The sequence below is a fragment of the Erythrolamprus reginae genome, unplaced genomic scaffold (assembly GCF_031021105.1).
Source record: "Erythrolamprus reginae isolate rEryReg1 unplaced genomic scaffold, rEryReg1.hap1 H_11, whole genome shotgun sequence".
NCBI classification, from domain to species: Eukaryota; Metazoa; Chordata; class Lepidosauria; order Squamata; family Dipsadidae; genus Erythrolamprus; species Erythrolamprus reginae.
In genome coordinates, this window is record NW_027248464.1 from 641,410 (window position 1) to 668,231 (window position 26,822).

The 26,822-nt window shown below is 40.5% G+C and overlaps 1 protein-coding gene, 1 non-coding gene and 1 pseudogene across 2 annotated transcripts; 1 reads left to right on the forward strand and 2 right to left on the reverse strand.

The window, feature by feature from the left end:
- Positions 1-1,973: 1,973 nt before the first annotated feature.
- On the reverse strand, positions 1,974-5,245 carry COX7C (cytochrome c oxidase subunit 7C). The gene is made up of 3 exons (XM_070730479.1): positions 5,064-5,245; positions 3,682-3,812; positions 1,974-2,048 (listed from the first exon to the last, which is right to left on the reverse strand). Exons 1-2 carry the CDS (start codon positions 5,136-5,138, stop codon positions 3,696-3,698), a joined length of 192 nt encoding a protein of 63 aa, XP_070586580.1. The 5' UTR covers positions 5,139-5,245; the 3' UTR covers positions 1,974-2,048; positions 3,682-3,695.
- LOC139155345 (small nucleolar RNA Z39) lies at positions 4,278-4,339 on the reverse strand. Its single transcript, XR_011557062.1, has one exon. It is a non-coding gene; the product is annotated as a small nucleolar RNA Z39 (small nucleolar RNA).
- Positions 5,246-6,094: 849 nt separating the features above from the next.
- The window catches only part of LOC139155341 (uncharacterized), a 29,121-nt pseudogene continuing 8,393 nt past the window's right edge, over positions 6,095-26,822 (forward strand).

Here is a 26,822-nt window from a genome sequence, read left to right on the forward strand (position 1 = left end):
TGGTGATTGACACACAAGTAAGGGAAGGGTAAAGGTACCCCTTGACTAACTGTATTGAGCCTGGAATCTCTGTTGCAAAGTAAGACAGCTGTTTCACCTACTTTATGACCGGTTTTGCCTCCGTTGATAAACAAATGGCTACAGCACTTAATTAAGTCACAAAGTTGTTAAGTGAATTCGGTTTCCCCATGGACTTTGTTAGTCAGGTTGCAAAAGGGGATCGTGTGACTCTGGTACACTGAGACTAAGAGTCAGTTGCCAAGCATCTGAATTTGGAGTACCTGAACACCTGGGGATGTTGTAACAGTTGTTAAGTGTGAAAACAGTCATAAGTCCCTTTTTCTAGTGCTGTTGTAACTTGAATGGTTTCTAAGTCACACACAGTTGCTAAGTGAATCTGGCTTCCCTGTGGACTTTGTTGCAAAGTCATAAAGTGGCCATAAATTGGGGAAAAGCTCACTGAACAGCTGTCTCCCTTTGCAACGGAGATTCGGGAAAACTAGATTCACTTCTGAGTTGCAACTACTTAACAAAGATGGTAAGATTGGGCGTAAAGTCAGTGAAAGCTCACTGAACAGCTGTCTCGCTTTGCAATGACGTTCCTGGGGAAACCACATTCACTTCATTCGTTATCAGGGAGGCATGATAAAGGTCCAGGGGAGTTTCCACCCCCTCTGGTTTCTTCTAACAAATATTTAGTTCCAACAATATTAAGAGTTTCAACTTCCTAAAGCAATTTGGCTGCAGCCCTTCCCCTAACCCAGGGATAGGCAGTTGGCTCTTCTATGACTTGTGGACTTTAGCTCCCAGAATTCCTGACCCAATCATGCTAGCTCAGTTGAAGTTCACATGTCATAGAAGAGCCTACTTTGCCTATTCCTGCCCTAACACACACACCCCCCCCCACCTAACCAGTTCTCCAGAACCTGCTGAATTTCACCCCAGGTTCTGGAGAACTGGTTAGTGAAAATTTTGAGTAGTTCGGAGAAGCGGCAATACCACTTCTGGCTGGCCTGAGTGTGGAGTGAGAATGTAGATTTTGCAATATCCTTCCTCTATTACACCCACAAAACTGGTAGTAAAAAAAATTGGATTTCACCAGATACATACATACATACATGCGTATGTGTGAGAGAGATTACATATTAACCAACTTGTGCATCTGTGGAATATATCCAAATGGGCTCAGCTGGAATTGGTGAATCTATATAATATGAAACAGCTGAGCACTATACCATACAGGATTCTTGCCCACATAATCTGACTGAGATGGGAGGGAAAATCTAGTCACGTAAATTGTGTTGAATAAACACAATGTAAAAAATAAATGAATTTTGTTCATCCCTGTGTCTGACATATTTATGATTCCAGAATGTTTTATTAATAATTTTCTAACCTTCAAATCTGTGTGAGAATTTTTTTGTTCCTCCATCGTTTATCAACTAGGTGATTGAAGCACCCTGCATTTTTAAAATTATATTTCCTAATTTTACTCCCTTATCTCACTGTGAGCATTTTCTCTCAAAACTTCCGACATATTTTTTGTTTTACTTGTTCTATGCCTTAACTTTTGGTGGCTTCTATCTGACTACTTAAACTGTCCCCTAATCTATTTTTGACTTAGGCAGTTAATATGGATTAATATTAGATTTTATTATTATACATTTGAATGGTTGAAATAAATTTAAAATGGGTGCAATTTTAATTTCTGTATTACAATTATTTCATTGAATATTTACATTCTATGCTCTCTCATTTTTGTGGTTTTCCCCTCATTAATCTTGAGCTTTAGGAATAATTATAGTTCTGCATCTTGCATGTTCCACCTTGCTTTTATACATATGTACACATACATTTTGCCTACTGAACTTGTTTGCCACACCTAACATAAATCTAAACATGTTTGTTTATACCTGTATTTTTTCTATATAATTTGTCAATCTATATTTAGACCAAACAGAAACAGAATCTACTGTAGTTTCAGATAGTTTTTATTTATATATGTATGTAGAGTGCTTAGTTTTAAATTTCCTTCTGTTCGTCTCAATCTGAAAGAAAAAAGGAAACATAAATATCCTTAAAATATATAATATATCCTACAATTCATTTCTTTCAGATTATCAAAATCTTATTTTGCAGATGAAACTCACATTAAACAGGATATTTTAAAACATAGATGGGGAACAATCTATGAAGGCTTTTCTATATAGCTAAAGGTGTCTTTCTAATTGGGAATCTTTTATGCTTAATGGATAACAGCTCACAGAAACCACATGCTGCCTATTACAGAAGAGGAGGCGAAGCTTGTGCTTCAGCCACACTGGGGCTGAGTGGCTCATTGCCCCCGGCTTCAGGGGGCAGCCCCAGCGCGGCAGCGGGAGGAGGAGGTGAAGCCGGCTGCCTGCTGAAGCCAGGGCGATGGGCCCCTCTTCCTACCTGTTTAACGGTGGCCGACTCCATCTTGATGCGGGCTGCCACCATCTTGTACTGGGATTGGGTGACAGAGGGGACCTGGCGGTGGCGGGCAGCCAGCTACCGGGGAAGTGGCACATTTGAAAAACGCGCTGCTTTTCAAACGCGCCATTTCCCCAGGAGCCGGCTTCGCATCCTCCTCCCATGCTGCCGCGCTGGGGCTGCCCCCTGGAGCCGGAGGTGATGGGCCCGGCCTCGGCCCAGGTGTGGCAGAAGCACAAGATTCACCTCCTCTTCCGCCGCCGTGCTGGGGGCTGCCCGCCGCCGCCGGGTCCCCTCCGCCACCCAATCCCAGTACAAGATGGTGGCAGCCCGCATCAAGACGGAACATGTAGGAAACGTCAGCTCAAAGCCCCGCAGAGCTGCTGCCGCCGCCTCCCCCCTTCCATCCCAGCGCAGGCCGAGCCTCAATTAGTCAGGGAAAGGGCGGAAGTGCCTGATGGGCGCCACCATCTTTCCCTGAACTGGTGGGGGCAAAATGGAATGGGGAGCGCGCGGTTTTTCAAATGAAGAAAACCTTGTTGCTCCCTGCCCCCAACTCCCAGCTCAGCTGGGCAGCCTTGGAAAAGGCTGCGCGGGGTGGTGGTGGTGGTATTTTTTTGTGCGTGCCCACACAGGCACGCACCTTAGAGGGAACATAGGTTGCGGTGATAGGACTAACTGGAATTCCCAATACTCTTCACAGAAACTGTATCTATAATAAGGTTACAGTTAACCATATCAATAGCCAAGTTGTGATGTATTTAAGACTTTGAAAACTCACTACATAAAATGTGATTAGGAATAGACCCGTTGTATTATATATAATTTTCTAAATGTTACTGAATGATGATTTATACTGCTATTGGGGAAAAAAAAGATACTGCAGTATTTGAGGAAAACTATGGATCCTACTATGGATTCAAATACATTAATTTGAATCTAGGTAGACACTTTTCCCAGAATAAAAGCAATGGGAAATCATTTCCATTACATTATATGGATGCATAACAAAGCACAGAACTTCATTAGAAGGCATTGTTATCGTTTTTATGTGCACAGTTTACCTATTAAGAAATTTAGCAAAATATCACTATACAGTTCATTAACTTACCATCAATTGAATTTTATTGAAATTAAACCAGAAATGGCTTTTATAGTTTCCAAGAAGCAACCCAAATAGCTTATAAAATACTTCTAGAGAATGAAAAGAAAACAAATAGGAATTACCTGTTATAACATATTCACTGCTTAAGTAGTTGATGCCTTACAATAAAACAGGGACCGCCCATACCAGTTATGGTAAAGATAAAAGTTCCGAATAACAATTTCCATTTGTTGTTAACAGAGAATGGGAGATTCTGAAAAGATAAGAATGTTGAAATTTTGTTTTAGCAAGGTACTCAGTTATTAAGCAAAGTTAACGTATATAACATATAACATGACTTGGCCTAAATCCCATGGATAGCAACCAAGTACTAAATGTTTGTTCATCATTTAGGTACAGGAGCACAAATAGGAATTAACTGTTATAACATATTCACTGCTTAAGTCGTTGATGCCTTACAATAAAACAGCGACCACCAATGCTAGTTATGGTAAAGAGAAAGGTTCCGAATAACAATTTATTCCTAATTATTAAAAATTCCTAATTTTCGAAAATTCCTACTTTTCTAAAAAGTGGGTCAGTCGGGTATCAATAGCTTAATATCAACATCCTTCAATTCACCCTATTTTTATTTCACGAGGCATGTCCTTTAGAGGCCATCTTGAATAGGAGTATGACCTGAAATTAAATTGTTATCTGAACACTATTTCAAAATAGGTACATCAGAAAGCGTTTACAGTATCATCCTTATTCATGCTGTTATGCTATCATCACCTGTACCGGTAGAATTAAGAAAAATAAGATATATACTAAAGGCCCCTGCAGAAACAGGAAACTGATTATTAATATTAAAAAAACCATATTAAAATAGTAAAATAAACCCAACACCACCATTTATACTGAGCAGGGCTTTCGGCCGGTGCCTTATTAAGCTACAGCCAGAGAAAAATGGCATTTCTAAAACTTGATTCCATAGTGGGAGATTTAAAAACATAAGTAATGCTGCCCCATCCCGCATCTTGAGCTCAGCCTAGGTGTTTCATGCTACGGGGAATCCAAAATGCGAATATTTGATATTACAAATATATATATAATAAATAAGTAAATCACGGATCCTTATTCTCTCCTTCGAAAAGTCAAACAATTTGGCCCCGGCCTACCAGTGCCGTAAAATAGAGACGGGGGGGGGGGGAGAGATTGAAAAGTAAGAGCTTTATTATTATTTTTCCCTCACGGACTTCGAAAGGCGAAGGGCCCAGAGAAGCAAAGGAGCCTCTCTCCGGTGTCTTCCTCCCGCATCAAACGAACGACAGCCGGGTCTTCCTCCCGCATCAAACGAAAGCTTCCTCCCGCATCAAACGAAAGCTTCCTCTTCCTCCCGCATCAAACGAAAGCAGGCCTAGCCCTACTTGCGCAGGAAACCGACTTTGGCCATGGCGCCGCTCGAAGGGCAGAAGGAACGGAGGCCCTGAATTCGTAAGCCTTCCCTCCGCTTCCATCTTACCTTTCCGGGCCCCTCCTCGTAATGCATCCGCCGAAGGGCGGAGGTGCCGAACCGACGGACACTGTTAGCCAACATAGCGGCCGGAATGAGACCCTCGGCGACAAAACACAAGTTACTTCTCCCTCACGACCTTCAGTTAATCTAGAACCGCGTGACTCAGGCGTTATGGGAGAAAAAGACCGTCGCCGAAACGCAACACGGGAATCGTAGTTTTAGGGCAGCAAGAGGCCGTGGCTTGCGGAAATGAACGTTTCTTTCATAAGTATCTGTTTCCTAGCGGCAGGGTTTGCTTTGTTGGCTGAGGAACTCTGGGAGTTGAAGTCCACAAGTCTTAAAGTTGCCGAGGTTGGAGAGTGGAGACCCCCTGTTCTAGCGTCATTGCGGAGAGTTTCGCGGGTGGTATAATAATAATGATAATGATAATAATAACAACAACAATAACAACAACACCTCACTCTTCTGTAAATAGGCATTTATTGATTTGTTTATGTTAAACTCTTAATTCTAGCAAATAAATGCAATGCAGAAAGCGATTATTATTATTTTTTATTGTAATAATAATAATAACAACAACACCTCACTCTTCTGTAAATAGGCATTTATTGATTTGTTTATGTTAAACTCTTAATTCTAGCAAATAAATGCAATGCAGAAAGCGATTATTATTATTAATTATTATTATTATTATTATTATTATTATTATTATTATTATTATTATTAATTAGATTTGTATGCCGCTCCTCTCCGAAGACTCTTGGCGGCTCACAACAATAAAAACAGTACAAATCCAATAGTTAAAAAAATTTAAACCCTGAATATAAAAGCAATCATACATCTCATACAAACCATGCATAAAACATGCATATTCCTCTCCCCCATCCCGACTCCTCCATCCCTTGCTAAAGCTGGGGAAAAAAAGAAGTAAGCATAATCAAATATCATAAAAGTGCTTCGTTGCAATTAAACAAATACCTAACTGCATAAAAGTAAAGAGAGGCAACGAGAGAAAGCTTGGCTCAATACTGGCAATAATGAAATCAGATGTATGTAAGATGAAACCGATAGTGGTGAGAGATAAATGCAATAAAAAGAAATGGAATGCAGTTTTCCCTGCAAAAGAAACCAGTAAAAACTTTTATATGCAAAGGTGTGTGTATGTGCACCCTATACTCCCTTAAGTACTGCTGGAGTCAATAAATTAATAAAACTACTATATGAGTATAACCTGGAGCTTTAGAAGTAATATCTAAAAATCCAAAGACTTTATTTACTTAACAAATTTGCAATGGTACTTCAACTCACTCCCAGGTGATTCTGGGTGGCTTACAGCATTAAAATCATAGAAACTATAAAACTCCACTCGCCACTTCCTATGGCAGCAGCAATGCAATCAAACCAACCATTTGGTCCACTTTATTCCCATTTTACAGCACTGGTAGGCCTCACCCAATTCCTAAGAGGTAAGTAAAGGGCATGCAAAAGTGTAGCAGTGTGGCTACCGTCCCTGTCCTAATGTTGCCTCCTATCAATACCCATCTTATGGATAATGTTATATCTTTGTATATTACCAATACGTACTTGAAATAAATAAATAAAAAAAATAAGTGTAAGTGCTATTGCTATAAATACACTATTGGCATTCTTGAGAATCTTGCAGGATAAGGATGCTGAGTAAAGAGTGAATCAAAGGCTTTTCATTGTTACAAAATCAAAGAAGACATCTGTCATGAAAGGAAAATTTGCACCATGTATGTGAGGACAAGCAAATGTTTTGAAAGGGCAAAACAAAAATGGGCTGTAAAAGTCAACATAGACATTCATTTGAATGAATGAATAAACAATTTAAACCAGCAATTCAAAATAATGAAACAGAACTGAACTTGTCTGAATATAGACAACAGCTTAAAGAAAAAGTTTGTAAATGTAGAATGGAATGGAATAGAATAGAATAGAATAGAATTTTTATTAGCCAAGTGTGATTGGACACACAAAGAATTTTTCTTGGGGCATATGCTTTCAGAGTAAATTAAAAAAAGATAAGATGTAAGAAAGATAAAGCAAGGCAAAGATTACTGCCTTTGAAATCCATTGAAAGAAAGCATTTACATGATATTGTGCATGATGCAAATATGGTTGCCTAATCTATTATGACATAAATGATAAAAGAGACTAATCAGCTCAGCCTTAGAAAAGTAATAACAGAACTGGGTTATAAATTGAAAGCAAGCTGTTAAACAAAAACTCAGTGACAATGTGAAAAAATACTGTAGATTGGAAAATATAAATCAACTTTATAAAGAAGTTAACAACCTACGTAGTGTAAAATAACACAAACTGAAAAATAAAAAAACAACCTTGGAAAAGATACAATCTTGATAGAAAATGATTTTAGGAATCGTGTAACAATTTAATTTAAGATTGGTGGTGACTTATAAGAAAAGTGAACAACGTGGATATAGGATAAAGTGTTTCCAGCAAAAGAGGCTAGAACAGCTCAGCAATACTTTTTAAAGCTAAAGTAAAAATGAAAACCACGATGTGGTGGTTACTGACCTCGAGCCAGACATCCTGGAATGTGAAGTCAAATGGGAAATCTGAGCATCAACAAAGCCAGTGAAGGTGATAGTATTCCAGCTGAGCTATTCAAAATCTTAAAAGACAATGCAGTAAAAGTGCTACACTCAATTTTCCAGCAAATTTGGAAAACTCAACAGTGGCCACTGGATTGGAAATGGCCAGTTTACATTACAATTCCAAAGAAAGGCAATGCCAAAGAATGTTCAAACTACGGAACCATTGCACTCATGCTCAAAATCCTACAAGCTAGGCTCAAGCAGTATGTGGATTGAGAACTACCAGAAGTACAAGCAGGATTCTGAAGAGGCAACCAGAAGGACAGGCAGGATTTCAAAGAGGCAGAGGAACTAGAGATCAAATTGTCAGCATATGCTGGATAATGGAGAAAGCTAGGGGGTTCCAGAAAAAAATTACTACTGCTTCACTGACTATGCTAAATGTTTGATTGTGTGAATCACAATTGTGGCAAGTTCTTAAAGAGATGGGATTACCATACCATCTTATTTCTCTCTTGAGAAACCTATATGCAGGTCAAGGAGCAACAGTGAGAACTGGACATGGAACTATGGATTGGTTCAAAATTGGGAAAGGAGTTTAGCAAGGCTATATACTGTTTAACTTTTCTACAGAACAGAACATGAGAAAGGTGGGGTAGATAAATCACAAGTTGGAATTAAGATTCCTGGGAGAAATATCAACAACCCCAGATATGCAGATGTAATGGCAGAAAGCAAAGAGGAACGGAAGAGTCTCTTGATGTGGGTGAAGAAGGAGAGTACAAAAGTTGGCATGAAACTCAACATTAAGAAAACTAAGATCATGGCATCCAGCCCTCTCATTTCCTGGTAAATAGATGGGAAAGAAATGGAGGTAGTGAAAAATGTATTTTCTTGGGCTCTAAGATCAGCCCACTTGGGGACTACAGCCAAGAAATTAAAAGCCGTTTGCTCCTAGGGAGGGAAACATACATAAGAGCACTAGAGTGCCTTCCGTCCCCTGTCCTATAGTCTCTCCTATATCTCATATATCTTCTCCACTATATCTCTATAAGCTTCATTGTATATTATTGTGTATTGGACAAACAAAATAAAAAATATAATTAAAAAAGTATAATAAAAAGCAGAGTCATAACCCTGCCAACAAAAGTGCATATAGTCAAACATATGGTTTTCCCAGTTGCAATGTATTGCTGTGAAAGTTGGACTTTAAGAAAGGCTGAGTGCCAAAGGACTGAAGCCTTTAAACTATGTTGAACTATGGATCAACCCTGACTGCTCTTTAGAAGGCTAGATCCTGAAGATGAAACTCAAATACTTTGGCCACTTAATGACAAGGAAGTACTCACTAGAAAGGAGCCTTATGTTGGGAAAGATTGAGGGCAAAAGAAGAAAGGGATCACAGGAGGCTGGATGAAGTCACTGAAGCAGGAGGTGTGAGCTTAAATGGATTGCAGAAGGTGGTAGAGAACAAGAAGGCCTGGAGGAACATTGTCCATGGGTTTACAATGGTTTGGACACGATTTTGCAGCTAACAACAGCAAAAAATGAAAAAAACCAATGAATCCCCCCAAATAATGAAGAAACATTAAAATAACGAAAACAAAACAAAAAAACCCACAATGAAATTTTCCCACAATGAAATTTCCCCAAGATATCTAACATAGGGAGAGAGAAAAAAGCATAACATGAGCAAATGGAAAAAAATGTAGCAATGGCAGTAATTGTAAAGGGATGAGGTAAAAAGGTAAAAAATTAAAACAAACCATGAAAAGACAAACACTATGGATTTGGGGTTCCAGTGTCTGCCAATGCTGACTGAAGCTGCTAGAAGCCATTTTCCTGGTCCATCATTGCCACACTCTATGGGAGGCAGGAGGAGGTTGGAATGAAGTGCTAGACACAATACTGAACTTTCTTTTGAGAACCAAGGTCATCTCCTAGGTCAGTGATAGTGAACCTTTTTTCCTCGGGTGCCAAAAGAGCATGGGACGCACTATCGTGCATATGTGAGTGCCCACACCCATAATTCAATGCCTGGGGAAGATGAAATGGCCTGTTTCCCAACTTCTGGTGGGCCCAGTAGGCTCATTTTTTGCCCTCCCCAGGCTCCAAACAATTACCTGGAACTGGGGTACAGTAAAATTTATTTATTTATTTATTCAATTTTTATGCCACCCTTCTCTTTAGACTCAGGGCGGCTTACAACATGTTAGCAATAGCACTTTTTAACAGAGCCGGCATATTGCCCCCACAATCCGGGTCCTCATTTTACCCATCTCGGAAGGATGGACGGCTGAGTCAACCTTGAGCTGGTGATGAGATTTAAATCGCTGACCTACAGATCTTCAGTCAGCTTCAGTGGACTGCAGTACAGCACTCTACCTGCTGCGCCACCCTGGCTCCATCACCCCAGAGGGTCTCTGGAACCCAAAAACACCCTCCCAGAGCCTCTGTTCAAGCCAAAAATCAGCTGGCCGGCACACACATGCACGTTGGAGCTGATCTAGGGCAACAGCTCGTGTGCCAGCAGATATTGCTCCACGTGCCACCTTTGGCAGCTGTGCCATAGGTTCACCATCACTGTCCTAGGTGATGGAGGGAAAAGGAGAAGAGTGCTGGAGGAACTTGCCAATTAAACCAATTGACCAGTGAAAGGGTGATTACTGGTTATTAATTAAAGATTCAGAGTTGGTTTTCAACCAAGTGTCAATATGATTTACCCAATAAAGAAGTTCTTTGACAAAATGTCTGGTCACAGAGTTCTGATTTGCTTGGTATTGTTAATTGGAACCTGGACAATGTCTATGTATTTTGCATTCTTGTTTTACATTTAATTCCAATCAAATATTGCAGCAATGATCAATGGTTGGCTTATGTAAGTTAGTAATCAGGAAAAGCAAAAGAAACAATACCCAATAATTGGATGCCTGAAGCATTCAGGGTTTTTTATAGGAAACATTGCCAGTAATGTCTAACAAACCTTCCAATCTCAAATTAGAAGGGGAATTCAAAAGTCCTATAGGATACAAAAGATCAACTTTGATGAAACAATATTTCATCAAATAAAGCCCCAACCCTCAGAAAGACGTAACCCACATTAATTGGATTAATTACAAAAATGTATTAGATTCACTATTGTGTAGCTGGAGTAAAATTTTTAGACATTTTTTGAATTAATAAAATTATAAAGGTTTTATATGCAATAAAAAATAGAAATGGCTTTTAAATGAAGTATGAATCTTTAGTGATGACATCAAAATGGAGTTTGGCCTGGGAAAGCATGTAATATAAAAGATGAATATCTGGTAGAATTGAATTATGGAGTGTGGAAGCCAACTGGTGACTTCAATCACTAACTCTCAGTCCAATTCATCCCCTGCAGTTGTAATTGTGCGGAAAACAGAAGGAGGAAGGAGTCTTAGATATGTTCAGTGCCCTGAGTCACTTATGAAATAAAAAGGGTTGGATAAAAATCAAATAAATAACATTGACAAAGGAAGAAAGGAAGAAATGAAACAGAAACTACGGAGTCCATGGTGCTCTCTGACCTTGGTGATTTTCTTGTAGATGTTTCACTACCAAACTAGATAACCTCATCAGTGCTAGAAGGGAATGGGATTTGCTTTCAAGTGGCTTACTCTGTCAGTTTTGGTGGGAATGGTTTTGGTAAATAAATCGTTGCTGAAGAATTTGAATGACAGGGTAAACTTATGTTTTGCTGGTGAAGTTCACCAAGCATCAAGTTCATTACTATAGGTTAGTAGTTCCCAATATGAGGCCCACACCCCAAAGGGGGGACAAATTGATTTTTAATGAGGCCAATTAAAACCTTGTTTAAATCAAGGTAATGGCCTTTTAGACTTCCTCCGTGTGAGTAGGACTTCACTTTTTGAATAGTAAGAATTATATGTTACCGGGGGTGGAGGCACCAGGATTTTAGAGATGCTTAGATGGGACACGGCCAAAACATTTGGCAATCATTGCTCTAGGACCAGAACTCTGAACAAAATCTCTTTGACCTTTATTCCATGAGTCACCTTTCATTTTGGGGGGTATATATAAATATACCTATGTAAGATACTTAGCTTCCCAGGTTTACATTACAGTATCCTTTTGTTTGTGTTACGAGGATGTTAATAGAAACTTGTATTAATGCCTATAATGACCATGAGAGTTGAAGACCAGGGAAATGAATTAAAGTGTAGACATTTTAAAAGTACAAACTTTCATTTCGACCATGGTTTCTAATTCTGAGTTCAAACATCATTAGGCAAACTGCTTAATAGTAATATGAAATTCTTCTTGATCTGTTCAATATTTTAGCCAAGATGTCTTCACAATATACATATACATATATATACACACAATATAATTGGGAAATTCTTGAAGAATAGTTGTGGTATAATTTTAATAATTAGATGCTTTGTGAATTTTGTGCAATCTACTGAATATAGATATTGGAGCTTCTGTGTAAATATTAGGAAATCAGGAACCCAATAAATATTCTTTTTTTTCACATTTAGAAATATTATTAATGAATTGAAGAGATTTTTATGGCCACCCAATGTGAACAGTGGCTTCTGGCAATATTTACCGGAAGAGTCTTAGTCTAAGACTCTTAGATCAAATAATTGAAAATGACAGAGGAGAAATGGAATGAGCATGTGAATTTAGGTCACTTATGTAACTTTAAAATACAGTTTGACCTTAGATCTAGGCTTAAAGTTCTGTTGAGGAATAGCATTAAGATGATTCTGAGGAGGAAAAAATGTTTGATAACACTCCTTCAGATAATTAAAAAGCGGAAGATGCATTTAACATTCTCTGGAGAGATCAGAGAAATAAAACAGAACTTTTGCAGGTCCATGGGTGTTGGTGCATTATACTGACAAGAACTGACAAGATAATAGGACTTTCAGTTTGTATTTAATTCCTGCGCCATATGCATTTATTTTTCTGCTTCCTACTAAGTTAAATGGATCTGGGGAAACACAAATATTTTGCTGCACATACCAAATCTTTTTATTGGAGCATTTGACTAACATTGTGTCCTTGGTAATAAATTAGGTGACAGCTGCACTACCGATATATATGATTATAGTAATGATGTATTTACCAAAATACAGATTTATGCTCATTAAAACATTTTTCCTCGTAAAAAGCTGAATGTTCATTCAGTTGGTGGGAACACTGTGAACATCATATATAATTTGCCAGTATTTTGATTCAAAGAATTTGACGATGATGATTCCGATTACTGAAAATAGCAGGCTTGCTTGTGTTTTTTGGAAAGTTATTCAGTACTTCAGTTTGTAATTTAATGGGTTGAAATAATGATAGCAATATTACAAAAGTGATTGCATGCTGTCTAGCTCTGCCTACCTACAGATAAGGCAACAGTGTTTTGCAATTTTGTTATTCTTGTTTCAAGCCATTAATTTATAATCATCAATTTTGTGTGCTGTTACATTTGTATTATAATGTAGTTTCTGATTTCTTCTTTCCCATAAACACAGGCAAAATAAAGATATTGGAATATTAGACCAAGGTTACATAAATGATCCCAAACTGTGCAGCTTTTTCATTTCTGTTAAACTTTCGTTTTACTTTTTGTAGTGCATGCCACTTAACATTTTCTGTGTGGATACCATTTAACAATTCCACTGGCCTTACAAAACATTTTATTTTATAGCACACACACATACACACACTCTCTCTCTTTCTCTCACACAAATTTATATATCTATCTCTATATATCTATATCTATATATAGTCTATGTCCATGTCCATGTCCATGTCCATGTCCATGTCCATGTCTATGTCTATGTCTATATCTGTCTGCCTGCCTGCCTATTCTCAGGTGCTTTGGAGAATAATTTGACTCCCTCTTCTTTGTGGCCCCTGAAATATTGGAACACTGCTATCATGTCTTCCCTGGTCCTTCTTTTCATTAAACTAGACATACCCAGTTCCTGCAACTGTTCTTCATATGTTAGCCTCCAGTCCCCTAATCATTTTGTTGCTCTTCTCAATACTTTTTGTAGTGTCTCAACATCCTTTTTACATTGTAGCGACCAAAACTGAATACCATACTCCAAGTGTGGCCTTACCAAGGCATTATAAAATGGTATTAACACTTTGTGTGATCTTGATTCTATCTCTCTGTTAATGCAGCCAAGAACTTTTGCTGTCAGGCATGGGGAAACTAAACATCTCCCCTGGGCATGTTAATTTATACATGGTATGCTTGTGTGTGTGTTTGCTATTACATGGGGTTTTTCTTAAATCGTTAAATATTTTAATTAATTGGATTGTTGTGACTGTTTTTACTTGTTGTGAGCCGCCCCGAGTCTTCGGAGAGGGGCGGCATACAAGTCCAACTAATAAATAAATAAATAAATAAATAAATAAATAAATAAATAAATAAATAAATAAATAAATAAATAAATAAATAAATAAATAAATAAATAAATAAATAAATAAATAAATAAATAAACTGTGTTGGCTTTTTTGGCAGCTTCTGCAAACTGCCGGCTCACATTTAAAAGGTTGTCCATTAGGACTCTAAGATCCCTTTCCCAGTTACTACTGTTGAGCAATGTACCACATGTACTGTACCTGTGCATTTTGTTTTTCTTGCCTAAATGTAGAACCTTATTTTTTTTCACCATTGAATTTCATTTCGTTTGATAGTGCCCAATGTTCAAGATCCTTCTGTATCTTGAGCCTATCTTCTGGAGAGTTGGCTATTCCTGCCACTTTGGTGTCATCTGCAAATTTTATGAGTTTCCCATCTAACCTCTTGTCCAAGTCATTGATGAAGATGTTGAAGAGTACCAAGTCTTGGTGTAGTCCACTGCATACTTCCCTCCATCTAGATGCAATTCCATTGAGCACTACACGTTGAGTAAGGTTGGTTAGCCAGTTCTGAATCCATCTGGTGGTGCAATAAGATGCAATAAGATTAGTCTGACATGATCTGTTTTTTATAAACCCATGTTGGCTTTTGGCTATTACTTTGTTTGCTTCTAGGTACTCATTGATCTGTTGCTTGATTATTGGCATTAAGTTGAAAGACAGGCTTTATGAATGAACACATATACAGTGGTACCTCTACTTAAGAACTTAATTCATTCTGTGATCAGGTTTTTAAGTAGAAACTTTCTTAAGAAGAAGCAATTTTTCCCATAGGAATCATTGTAAAAGCAAATAATGCATGCAAAACCATTAGGAAAGAAATAAAAGCTCGGAATTTGGTGGGAGGAGGAGGTGGAAGAAGAGGAGGAGGACAGTCGTTGCCGAAGGAAGAAGGTGAGGTGAGGTGAATCAAAAAAATCCAAAACTTTAAGGCTTTTAAAAAAAAGAGGGACTCTGAGGCGGCAAGGAGGAGCACATGCCTTCCATACACCCGGTGCAAGGCTGCCTCCCATACACTGTGCCAGAGAGAGAAACCCAAAGGGAATTGCAGGAAACTGGGCGGGCCTTCGTGCTGCTTTCAAATTTCCTGGGAATTTTTTTCGGGCTTGGGTTCTTAAGTAGAAAATGGTTCTTAAGTAGAAAATGGTTCTTAAGAAGAGGCAAAAAAATCTTGAACATCCAGTTCTTATCTAGAAAAGTTCTTAAGTAGAGGCATTCTTAAGTAGAGGTACCACTGTATTTTTATGTATTACATTTTACATTGATCAGTGGAATGTAAGATACAGGTAAAAAGACTCAATTTCCAAGATAATTGAAAAGGCAAAAATCAGTGATGAATATATTTTTGGCCCTTTTCCCTATCATTCTTTTTTGGTAAAAAAATAACTGCTTTTTAATTTTTTCAGACCAGAAAGATATTGGTGATATATTCATAGATGGCATATGCAATGAGTTGGAGACTGAACAGATGTTGATAAGAAGGACAAAATACAGAAAGTGCACTTGGAGGTGGCAGTATAGAAGAGAAAGAACTGGAGAAAATAACAAAATCTTCAAATAGAAGTAGAATGGCTGTAGCAAATGAAAGCAAAGATAGTACCAAGATAGGTGCCTTAGGTGAAATTTCAAAATATCCGGAGCACCATCTGAACATCATTAACATTGACAAAAACACCATAAATCAGTTGCAGAAGTCTAGTGAAGTAGACCCAGAGACAGGGTTTTGAGCAATCGGTACTTTTATTCAGCTCAGAGAACAAGTGACAGCTCAGCAAGGTAAAGTGACAATTCAGCGAGTACCGACTGACTCTGCCTGGAGAAACCGCTCCTTTTATATATTTGCGGTTCCCGCCAAAGCTAGAGCCGGCCGCGTCTGAGCCAATCAGGAGCGACTTCCTGCTTGGGCTCAGACAGCGCTGAAAGAGGAACAAACTATTTACAGAGTTACAAGGTAGCCATTACAGGATACAACACCCCTCCCCTCATAGTTGGACACATCCATCAAGAAAGCCATGTGACAAAGTCGTCCAATCGGTGGGGCCTCTGAGTAGCTCGCGCTGACCTGCGCAGTTCAATTTCTCCTTCGCCACCGACTGTGGAGGATGGCTCGCCGCTGTTCTCCCGGTGTGGCGGACTTGGCCTGGCGGCCCAACGAAAACTTCGGAGGACGAGGATGGTTCGGCGTCGCTGGATGGTTCCCCCTGGCCCGATAAGTCTCTTTGCGTGTCTCTTATTTCGGGCAATGTACTAAAGTCTGTTGAAGGGGGAGAGTCCATGTCAGCGGTTTGTGGCAATTGATTTTCTGTTCGCTTCCGAATGTGGTCTATGTGTCGTTTCCACAAACGACCATCCTCTAGTTTAACAACATAGGTCTTAGGTGCATTTTGCTTAACAATGATTCCCTTCATCCAGTTTACATTTCCATCAAAACTTTTTACATATACATTTTGTCCCAAAAACATTTCTCTTTCAGGTTTGGTACACATTTGGTTATTATTAACACAGAACCTTGGGTTTAACCTGTCTAGTGGTGACCTCAACTTCCTTCCCATCAATAACTCTGCAGGGCTTACATGTGTGTGCGAGTTAGGGGTGATGTGTTGGGTGAGTAAGAATTGGTCCAAGTTCTGTTGCACATCCCCAGGGCCTGACCTGCGCAATGCCTCCTTTGCCACCCGTACGTAACGTTCTGCCAATCCGTTAGCCCAGGGCGAATAAGGCGAGATGAGGGCATGCCTGACCCCTAGGCCATCTAGGAACAATTCGAATTGCCTGGCTGTTAGCTGTGGCCCATTGTCAGACACTAAGAGATCTGGGCAACCATGGGATGCAAACAGTCTGCTCAATACCTTGATAGTGGCACTTGTGGTTATGTTGTTCATTGCTATTATTTCCAACCATTTGGAGAAGGCATCAACCACTATTAAAAAATACTGAGACCCCACTGGGCCAGCAAAATCAATGTGGATTCTAGACCAAGGACCAGCAGGCTGTTCCCACTCAGCCGGAGTTGTTTTGGGGGGACTGGGCCGTGACTCTTGGCGCGGATCACACTTTGAAACCCAGCTTTCAATATCAGCATCCAGCCCTGGCCACCATAAATGCCCCCTTGCTAGGCTCTTCATCCTGACAATCCCAGGATGACCCACATGTAGCATTTTGAGTACCTTTCCCCTTAGGCTTTTGGGGATGATCACTCTATCCCCCCACAGCAAACAACCTTTTACATACGATAACTCAAGTCTCTTGTTTTTAAAATCACACAATTCAGGTTTCACAACATCATTTTGCCATCCCTTTAGAACACAGTTCACCACTTGTTTAAGGATTTGATCTTGCTGCGTGTGTGCAGCTACCTCTTTTGCTGTGGTTAGTGGGTTTTCCTCGAGTTCTATCATTAGCACATCTGTGGAAGGAACAGGGTCTTCCACTAAGTCTGTTATGGGGCATCTGCTGAGACCGTCTGCATGATTGATTTCCTTCCCCCCCTTGTGGGTGAGCTCATACTGATACCCTGAGAGGAAAAGGGCCCATCTGATTAGTCTTGGAGACATAAAAGGTGGAGTGGGCTTGTTGGGGGCTAGCAGGCCTAGTAGAGGTTTGTGGTCAGTGACTAGCTCAAAGCTTCTTCCAAAAATGTAATTGTGAAACTTCTTTACCCCTGCCACTAATGCTAGAGCCTCCTTGTCTAACTGGCTATAATTCCTTTCTGTGCTGGTCATGGTTCTTGAAAAAAATGCTATTGGGGCCTCTGTCTTATTAGGTAGGACGTGAGCTAGGACTCCTCCTATGCCGTACGGCGAAGCGTCGCACGTGAGCCTAATGGGTAGTGAAGCACTATATTGGACTACTACACTTTTAGAAGTTAATAAAGTTTTTATTTGAGAAAAAGCTTCACGTTCAGTTTTCCCCCATGTCCAGCGGGCTTCCTTCTGGAGTAAACGATGGAGAGGCTCTGCTACTGTTGCCTTCTGCTTTAAAAAAACGGAATAAAAATTAAGGAGGCCCAAAAATGCCTGCAACTCATTCTTATCTCGTGGCTCTGGGGCTTCTCTAATTGCTCTCAACTTCTCTGTTGTGGGGTGGATTCCTTCCTTATCTATTTTATATCCTAGGAATTCTATACTGTTGGTTCCCCAGACACATTTATCAGGCTTGATTCTTAAACCTTTGTCCTGTAACCTCTTAAGTACTTCCCTTATTCTTTTGTTTACTTGTTCCTGGTTCTCCCCTGCAATTAAGATGTCATCAAAGTATGGAATGGCCCCATTTACCCCTGACAATAGGCGTTCCATAATGCTCTGGAATATTCCTGGGGCTATGCTTACCCCAAACTGTAACCTCGTGCATTTGAAAGCCCCCCTGTGCGTTACAATTGTTTGAGCGTTTGCTGTTTGTTCATCGACCGGAAGTTGCTGGTAAGCTTGCGCCAGGTCGATCTTTGCGAACCTTTTCCCCTCCCCCAGGGAATGTAACAGTTGTTGCACGACCGGGATGGGGTAGGGGTGGTGTTGGAGCGCCTTGTTTAGGGTCGATTTGTAATCAGCGCAAACTCTTAGGGAGCCATCTGGCTTCAGAGGGGTAACTATGGGAGTTTCCCATGGCCCCTGCTCCACAGGGACCAAAATACCTTGGCTAATGAGTTTGTCCAGCTGTATATCTAGTTTGGGGAGGAGTGGCAGGGGGACCCTGCGAGGTTTTAGTCTGATCGGTGGGACCTTGGGGTCAATAGAGAAAGATATAGGGGGCCCCTTATACAATCCCAGTGTGGGGCTGAACACCTCAGGGAACTCTTTCACAAAGTTAGGCATATCATAACAGTTTACATTACACACACCCGAAATCTCGATCCCCAGTGGTTCCATCCATGCTAAACCCAGAAGAGAGTGTTTGGCCCCTGTTACAATAAGCATGGGAAGGGTACATTTAACATTCTTGAATGCGATAGGTACATTTGCTGTTCCCAGGACCGAGATTACTCCCCCCTGAAAGTCTCTAATCACCAAAGAGGTTTGATTTAGGTCAGCCTTAGATACATTAGGCATATACAGTTTAAATTTTTCCCAGGGCATGATGGTATATCTAGAGCCCGTGTCCAGCTCCATTGAGCAAGGTTGGTTATTGAGTAACAGTGATATAACAATTTTAGCCCCTTTTTTGGTTGCCGTGTTATTCACGGAAAATTGAGAGTTACCTCTATAGTAGTCGCGGTTAGCGGTTGAGTAGTTTCTTTGACCCGCGTTGCGGAATGGTCTCCTTTCTCGCGCTTGGGGGGTCTGGTTTTGAGGTCGCTGGTATTGCGGTGTGGCAAATGTTTCCTCTGGCGCTGTTGCTCTGCATGCGATGGCGATGTGGCCTCTCCGGTTGCAACGGCGGCATGTAGCGTCTCGGAAGGGGCATCGATGGCGCTGGTGATTTCCCCGGCAGCCCGCGCAGGGGGCTGGGTGAGTAGCTCTCAGGTGTCTCGGCTGGTCTTGCACCAGGAGGCAGTTGTCTCCGCTGGGAATTTGTTGGCTGTTGTCTGTTTCCACGGCGCTGGGAGACGCGGAGTCGATTTTTGCAATGAGTTCTCGCCTTCCGTGCTCTTTCAATTCTCTCGCCGCTGCGTCGGCCGCTTCTGCGGTTTGCGCCAGTTTAATCACGGTTTGTAGGCTCAGCTCTTCTTCGGTGAGGAGTTTATTTCTCACCGTGCTGTTTTTCATGCCGAAAACCAAGGCGTCAGTGAGGCGAGCTTCCGGGTCTTTAAACTTGCATTGGGCAAGTACCGTTCGAAGCCGCGTTGTAAACTGGCTGATTGACTCGGTTTCTCTCTGAGCCATCATGTGGAATTGGTGCCGAAAAACCATGGCTGGTTTGGTCGGCTTGAAATGGCTCGCCAGTTTTTGTTGTAGGACGTCCCACGCTGTGGCTCTTGCTTGTTCCGGTTCGGTGAGAGTTTGGGCAAGTCTACGGATTTCTGCGCCGCAGTAGTTAAGGAAAATAGCCCGTTTGCGATCGGCTTCGGCGTCCTGCATTCCCGCCGCCTCGAGGAAGATCTCGAAGGTGGCCATGTACTCGTCCCATGTCGATTTCTCGGGATCGAAGAGTTCCGGAGCCTGGCCGATCTGGATTTTGTCCATGTTGCACGCGAAGTTTCTTCCGTCCGTTCGTCGCCAGTGAAGTAGACCCAGAGACAGGGTTTTGAGCAATCGGTACTTTTATTCAGCTCAGAGAACAAGTGACAGCTCAGCAAGGTAAAGTGACAATTCAGCGAGTACCGACTGACTCTGCCTGGAGAAACCGCTCCTTTTATATATTTGCGGTTCCCGCCAAAGCTAGAGCCGGCCGCGTCTGAGCCAATCAGGAGCGACTTCCTGCTTGGGCTCAGACAGCGCTGAAAGAGGAACAAACTATTTACAGAGTTACAAGGTAGCCATTACAGGATACAACATCTAGTTTATTTGAAATAGCATTCGTCCTGCCATAATAGCATTGATACCATCAAACAACAATTGCTATCACAGGTTCTTGGAAAGAATTTGATAGGTAGATAAAAATACCAAACATCTGGTTATACTTATGTCTGAATAGTATCTGCTGGTAGTATTCACTGTGTGATAAACTGATAAGTTTAAACTAAGTTGTCAATGAGACAGCAGGGGTAGGGTGGGTTATGTACAGTTTGTCTTTGCCTTGTCTATGATTTTCTCTTTCACTTACTCTTTCTTGCCTATTTTGATGATGAATGTAAAGATGCAATGATCAAGAAAATGTCTTTTTAAATGTATATATTTGAAATAAAATTTATTAAAAAAACAATACCAAACATCTGGCCGACTGTGCAAAAGTAAAAGAATAATCTTTTACAGAGAAAGGGGTGGGTTTTTTTTTTAAAGAAAATTGAGATATTTTTTAAAAAAAACTCAGTTAAATGAAAACAATTGCAAATAAATTTTGTTTTAATTTTTTTAACTAATTGTAACATTACAGTGTTCTGAATGAGAAGAATGATTGGGATGAAGTCAACGTTGTACAACTATTTTTTTTAAAAAAAATGGGTTAATAAGGATCTTTCAGTGTGGAAAATGAATTGATTTAAATGTAATATGTACTTAACAATTGGTTGGGTTTAAAGAATTTGTATCTTAGAAAAAGCTCTTGAAAAAAAATCTAGTATGTCCTATGAAAAATTGCAGTCTGCAGGACCATATACACTTCAGTTTGAGATGCAGACAACATAGAGTCATCTCCAACAGCCGGCACTGTCTTCAACAGTGAAGGGACATCAGGCATAAAGCATCTGGCAGCCAAGAAGGCTCTACACCCATTTGTACTACTCAGCTGACCCTGAGCACACAGAGGAACCTCCAAGTGGCCTCAATGACTCTCTAAAAGAATGCAAATGACCAGATGTCTGCAAGGAAAATAAATCCTTCCATTCCTCACTGTTGTAGCCCATCTGTGTCCCACACAGCTGGTCAAGGATCCAGAAGATTGAGAGACGGTTGTAGTACCTGGCACCTGTTGTGGTTGGCTCTGGCCCAGCTCCTGCCCCAAGGACTGTGGATGTGGGGGAGACATAATGATACAGCCATGCATGCGGAGAGCGATGCATAGGCAGCAACAACTGAGAGATTATTATCAAAGAAAATGAGGCCACCTGTAGTTAGGTGGGGCTGTGGTAATTAGTGAGGCTGCTATAAATAGCAGCCTGTGGGTTTGGCCGTTGTGGAGGATTATCTGATTGTTGTGTTTCATGCCTGCTTTGCTGACTTGGATCTTTGTGTGCTGATTTTCCCCCGCCTTGAAACTAAACCAGGGCAAAGTGTGTTTCACTTTGTGAAAGAAAAAGGACTGTGAATTGCCTCACAGCTGCAAGCTAAGTATCACAGAACTGATAAGGGACGTGTACAAATTACCAATTTGTTTGGAGACAAGTGCTCTTTGCTATAAAAAAAAGAGTGCTTCGTTTATTTGCATTTTTCGGTATAAAGAACATTGTTTTGAATTTTCAAACGTGTGTGTCTGAAATTGTATCTGTGCATTTTTGGGAGGATTCTACCAGAGAGCTCAACAGAACAGCACCCAAGTCTGATAGCGAGGAGATTACAGAGGATGTGGTGTCAGAGGCTGAAAGCTAACCAGGGCTTTCTGCACCTCCCAAGATGCACTTGAGAGACTCAGGAGAAAAGGAGGAACCTCTTCTCAATGTCAGGATACACTGAGCTGCCAGAAGACAGGAGTGGCTAAGCAAGAAGAGGTCTCCGCATGAATAGATCTGTAGAACAATTGGCCATGCTCTTAGGATATTTAAGGCTTAGCCATGTGACACTTCAGTGTGAAAGTCAACTTTCATTATGTTCCAGATGTCTTCTTGGATTTCTCTTTTGGATATTATTATTTCAATTATAAATTACAATCTGGTGACATGGATTCATTATCTCTGGGCTTCCTGCGAACTCAGAGAGAATGAGATCTGCATGAGCAAAGAAGGTATCTTTTTTATTTTGGTTCCTGTTTGGATTCTGACCCATTGTGGGAACTCTAATTAGCAGCTGGCACCAAAAATATTTATTTCTGCTTTTTGCTGGATTTTTAAATCCAAACCTCACTGCTCCTAAAATATTACAATTAAATGCTTAAATCTTGTAAAATCAGTGTGTGGGGGCCTATTTCTTGGGGGGCTTGTCATTGGGACAGAATATCCCACCATCCAGTCAGAGCTAAAAAAGTTTCTTGTATGAGAAACAAAATGTCTTCAAAAGGAAAAAAAAAGAAAGTCCAGTTGCCTCCTGAAAAAGCATCTTTGAAATAATCATGACCAAGATGACTGAGAATCTCCATAGACTTTAAGTATGACTATGTTTTTAGTAACTTGTGAGGACTAGCTCTTTTTGTGAATAGTTCTTAGTTTAATTATTATTTTTGAATATTTATTTTACAACAGTTCTATTGCTGATAGATTTTATTCAGCCTGTTTATAACATAGAAAAGTTAATAGAATGCTTTATCATGAAAGCCTAGAACTACGGCGCCTAAAACACGATTTGAGCATTGCCCACAAGATCATACGCTGCAACGTCCTCCCAGTCAACGACTACTTCAGCTTCAACAGCAACAACACAAGAGCACACAACAGATTTAAACTTAATATTAATCGCTCCAAACTTGACTGTAAAAAATATGACTTTAACAATCGAGTTGTCGAAGCGTGGAACTCATTACCGGACTCAATAGTGTCAACCCCCAATCCCATACACTTCTCCATTAAACTCTCCACGATTGACCTCTCCAGATTCCTCAGAGGCCAGTAAGGGGCGTACATAAGTGCACTGATGTGCCTATCGTCCCCTGTCCAATTCTCTTTCCTTACCCCTTTTATCTTATATATTCTCTCCTCTCTATATATTCTCTTCCTATCCACTTCTCTTCTTTTTACTTCCTATCCTTATATATATTACCTAATGTCTATTCTCTCTCATATGTATTGTATATTGGACAAAGAATAAATAAAATAATAAATAAATAAATAAATCATGCATAGGTGTTGGTGTTATTAGTAAGTAGTTCATCCTTATATTGTTCTTTCATTCAAATGCAAATATCTTTTTTATTTTCTCAAAGGTTGCTTCAGTGAATCTTACTGGTTGTTGTCTTCAGCTTTTATAGTATTATTTATCATAGCTTATTTTAACCTTTGTTCTTACATTTTAATTATTTTACTGTTCTGACAACATAATAGGAGAGTAATACAAAATACTTATAATAATGTAATAAAATAATAAAATAAATAGTTCTTGTCCTACTTCTATGTGGTACACAGGTTAAAATAAAAATCTTTAATTTGCACTAGCTTGGCAGTAATTTGGTTTTGGGCAATTGATAATAGTAGTATTGTAAAAATATTCTTAACATTCATGTATCTATACATTAGGATTGAGAGATTTTCTAGTTCTCTAAAGGGCAGGTCCTAAATTCTTATAAAGAAAGCCATTCAACTGTTTATTTAATATCTTCTGTGTTGTTATAGCCTACAATTTTACCTGCAAAAACTCCAGCAGTCATATTAAAAAAAATAGACACTTCCTTACTTTTATTTTCATTCCCTGGTTGGTGTTTCCAAGTCCAGACAAGGAATCAGTTGCCAATCAGTTTCCGGTCATAATTCAAAGTGTTGGTTATGACCTATAAAGCCCTACATGGCACCGGACCAGATTATCTCAGGGACTGCCTTCTGCTGCACGAATCCCAGCGAGCAGTTAGGTCCCACAGAGTGGGTCTTCTCCGGGTCCCGTCAACTAAACAATGCCGCTTGGCGGGACCCAGGGGAAGAGCCTTCTCTGTGGTGGCCCCGGCCATCTGGAACGAACTCCCCCCAGATATTAGAATTTCCCCCGCCCTCCTTGCCTTTCATAAGCTACTTAAAACCCACCTCCGCCGCCAGGCATGGGGGAATTAAGATTCCCTTTCCCCCTAGGCCTTTACAATTTTATGCATGGTATGTCTGTATGTATGTTTGGTTTTTATAATAATGGGTTTTTAATTGTTTTTAGTATTGGATTATTATTATATGCTGTCTTATTATTGCTGTTAGCCACCCCGAGTGTCCGGAGAGGGGCAGCATACAAATCCAATAAATAATAATAATAATCATAGGTAGGTATTGTTGACAAGACCATTGGAATTCTAGAAATGGTTGAGGATGTGTGGATGCAAGCCTGTTCTTTATTGTAACAGATTTGATATGAACAAGAACATAATGTCCTGTAAGATAACACCCATCTTCACTTCTTTCTCGCTGAATATACAATTACATGGATGTTATCTGTTAAGAACTTGTGTTACTTTCTCCTGTTCTACTTCTCTTCCTACACCCCATGGATTAGGTTTAATTTTTATTTTCTTTTATGAAGGACATAGTAATGTTTCAATATTTAAGGGACTGCCACAAAGAACCTGAAGGTAGGACAAGAAGCAATGGATGGAAACTAATCAAGGAAAGAACCAAGCTAGAACTAAGTAGAAAATTCCTGACAGTTAGAGCAATAGTCAGTGGAATGACTTGCCTCTAAAAGTTGTAGGTGCTGCAACAATGGAAGTTTTAAAGAAGAGATTGGACAAATATTTGTCTGAAACTTGTCTGATAGAAGCCTCCCGAAAATTCAAGGGTACAAATTTCAGACACACACATGTTGGAAAATTCAAAACAATGTTCTTTATCACAAAATTCAAAATAAACTAAGCACTCTTTTTGTATTGCAAAGAGCACTCTTCCCAAAACAACCAGGTAGTCTGTACAATTTCCCTTAAGCAGTCATTAAGTACTTAGCGAGCAGCTGTGGAGAAACCTCACACCCCTTTTTCTTCCAACGAAGGGAGACACACACACACGCTGCTCTGCTTTGGTTTCAAAGGCGTGAAAAAGCAACAAAGTCCAGCACACAAATTCCTGATGAAACTGCAACAGATATTCTTCCATAATGGCCAAACCCACATGCTGCTATTTATAGCAGCAGCCCTAATTACTGGAACCCCACCCAAACACAGGTGGCCTTCCTTATTTCCTGTAATATGTTCTTACTTGGTCTCTTCTACGCATAATTCTGGGCTTGCATGGGTCCAACATGTCATCATCTGAAGCTATAGAAGATAAGGAAGATTGACTGCCTTGGCTATGTGCCAAGCCCTCCTCTGCTGAGTCACTCCCACCTAAACTCTGATCTGATTCTGTCGGCAATAACACAGGCATGTGACCTGTTGAATTTTCCCCTGCATCCACCTCCCCATTCCCTGGGGCAGGAGCTGGGCCAGAGCCAACCACAACAGCACATATGCACAATAGCCAAAATCTTGCTTGCGCTCATGAGAGTTTGTCAACCTTCCTGGTGGCGGGTGTTCCTCGTGGGGTCCCTACTGGTACTGTCCCCAGTTCAGATGTCGGCAGGGACCCCACGAGGAATGCCCGCCACTGGGCAAGCGAGGCGGGGTGTGCGGTGGCAGCTGCAGAGAAGTGGCTGGGCATCCCCTCGGCACTCTGCACATCCAGCCAGCAGAGGACGCCTGCGGGGTGGCCCTGATCATCCAGCGGGAGGGGGCTCAGCTCCATCAGCCCCCACACCAACCTCCTATTTTTGGGGGTGCCTTTGGGAGGATGCAGTGGATGGCAAAGGGCGCTCCGAGCAAAGCTGCCTCAGCCGGGAAGAGGTAGCATCAGCCCGGCGCCTGCCACAGCCATTTGCCCAAGTCACTTTTTTCAGGTGGCAGAGGAGGCCTTTTGGGGGGGGGGGATAAATTTCATTTTCCATTTTATAACTACCGAAAATTGAAACCTGAAGAGGAAGTGAGGTTATGAACTGGCTTTTACCCTCCCCACAGCTGTTGCGAATTTTCTCTCTCAAATTCCATATTATAATACTATACCATTTGTTTCCCTCCTCTAAAATCTAGGTGTGTCTTATATACCAGTGCATCTTATACACTGAAAAATACAGTATTTTATTCATTAATAAAAAGTAATAGCACTTTGAGTTATATACCACCTCACAGTGCTTTACAGCCCTCTCTAAGCTGTTTACAGTGTCAGCATATTGCCTACAGCAATCTGACTCCTCATTTTACCAACCTCGGAAGGAAAGAAAGCTGAGTCAATGTTGAGCCAGTGAGATTTCAACTACCAAACTGCTTGAAGCTGGCAGTCAGCAGGAGTAGCTGCAGTACTCCATTCTAACCACTGTGCCACCACAACTCAATATTCCAGTAGCAATTCAGATTAATATTAAAAGAGTGT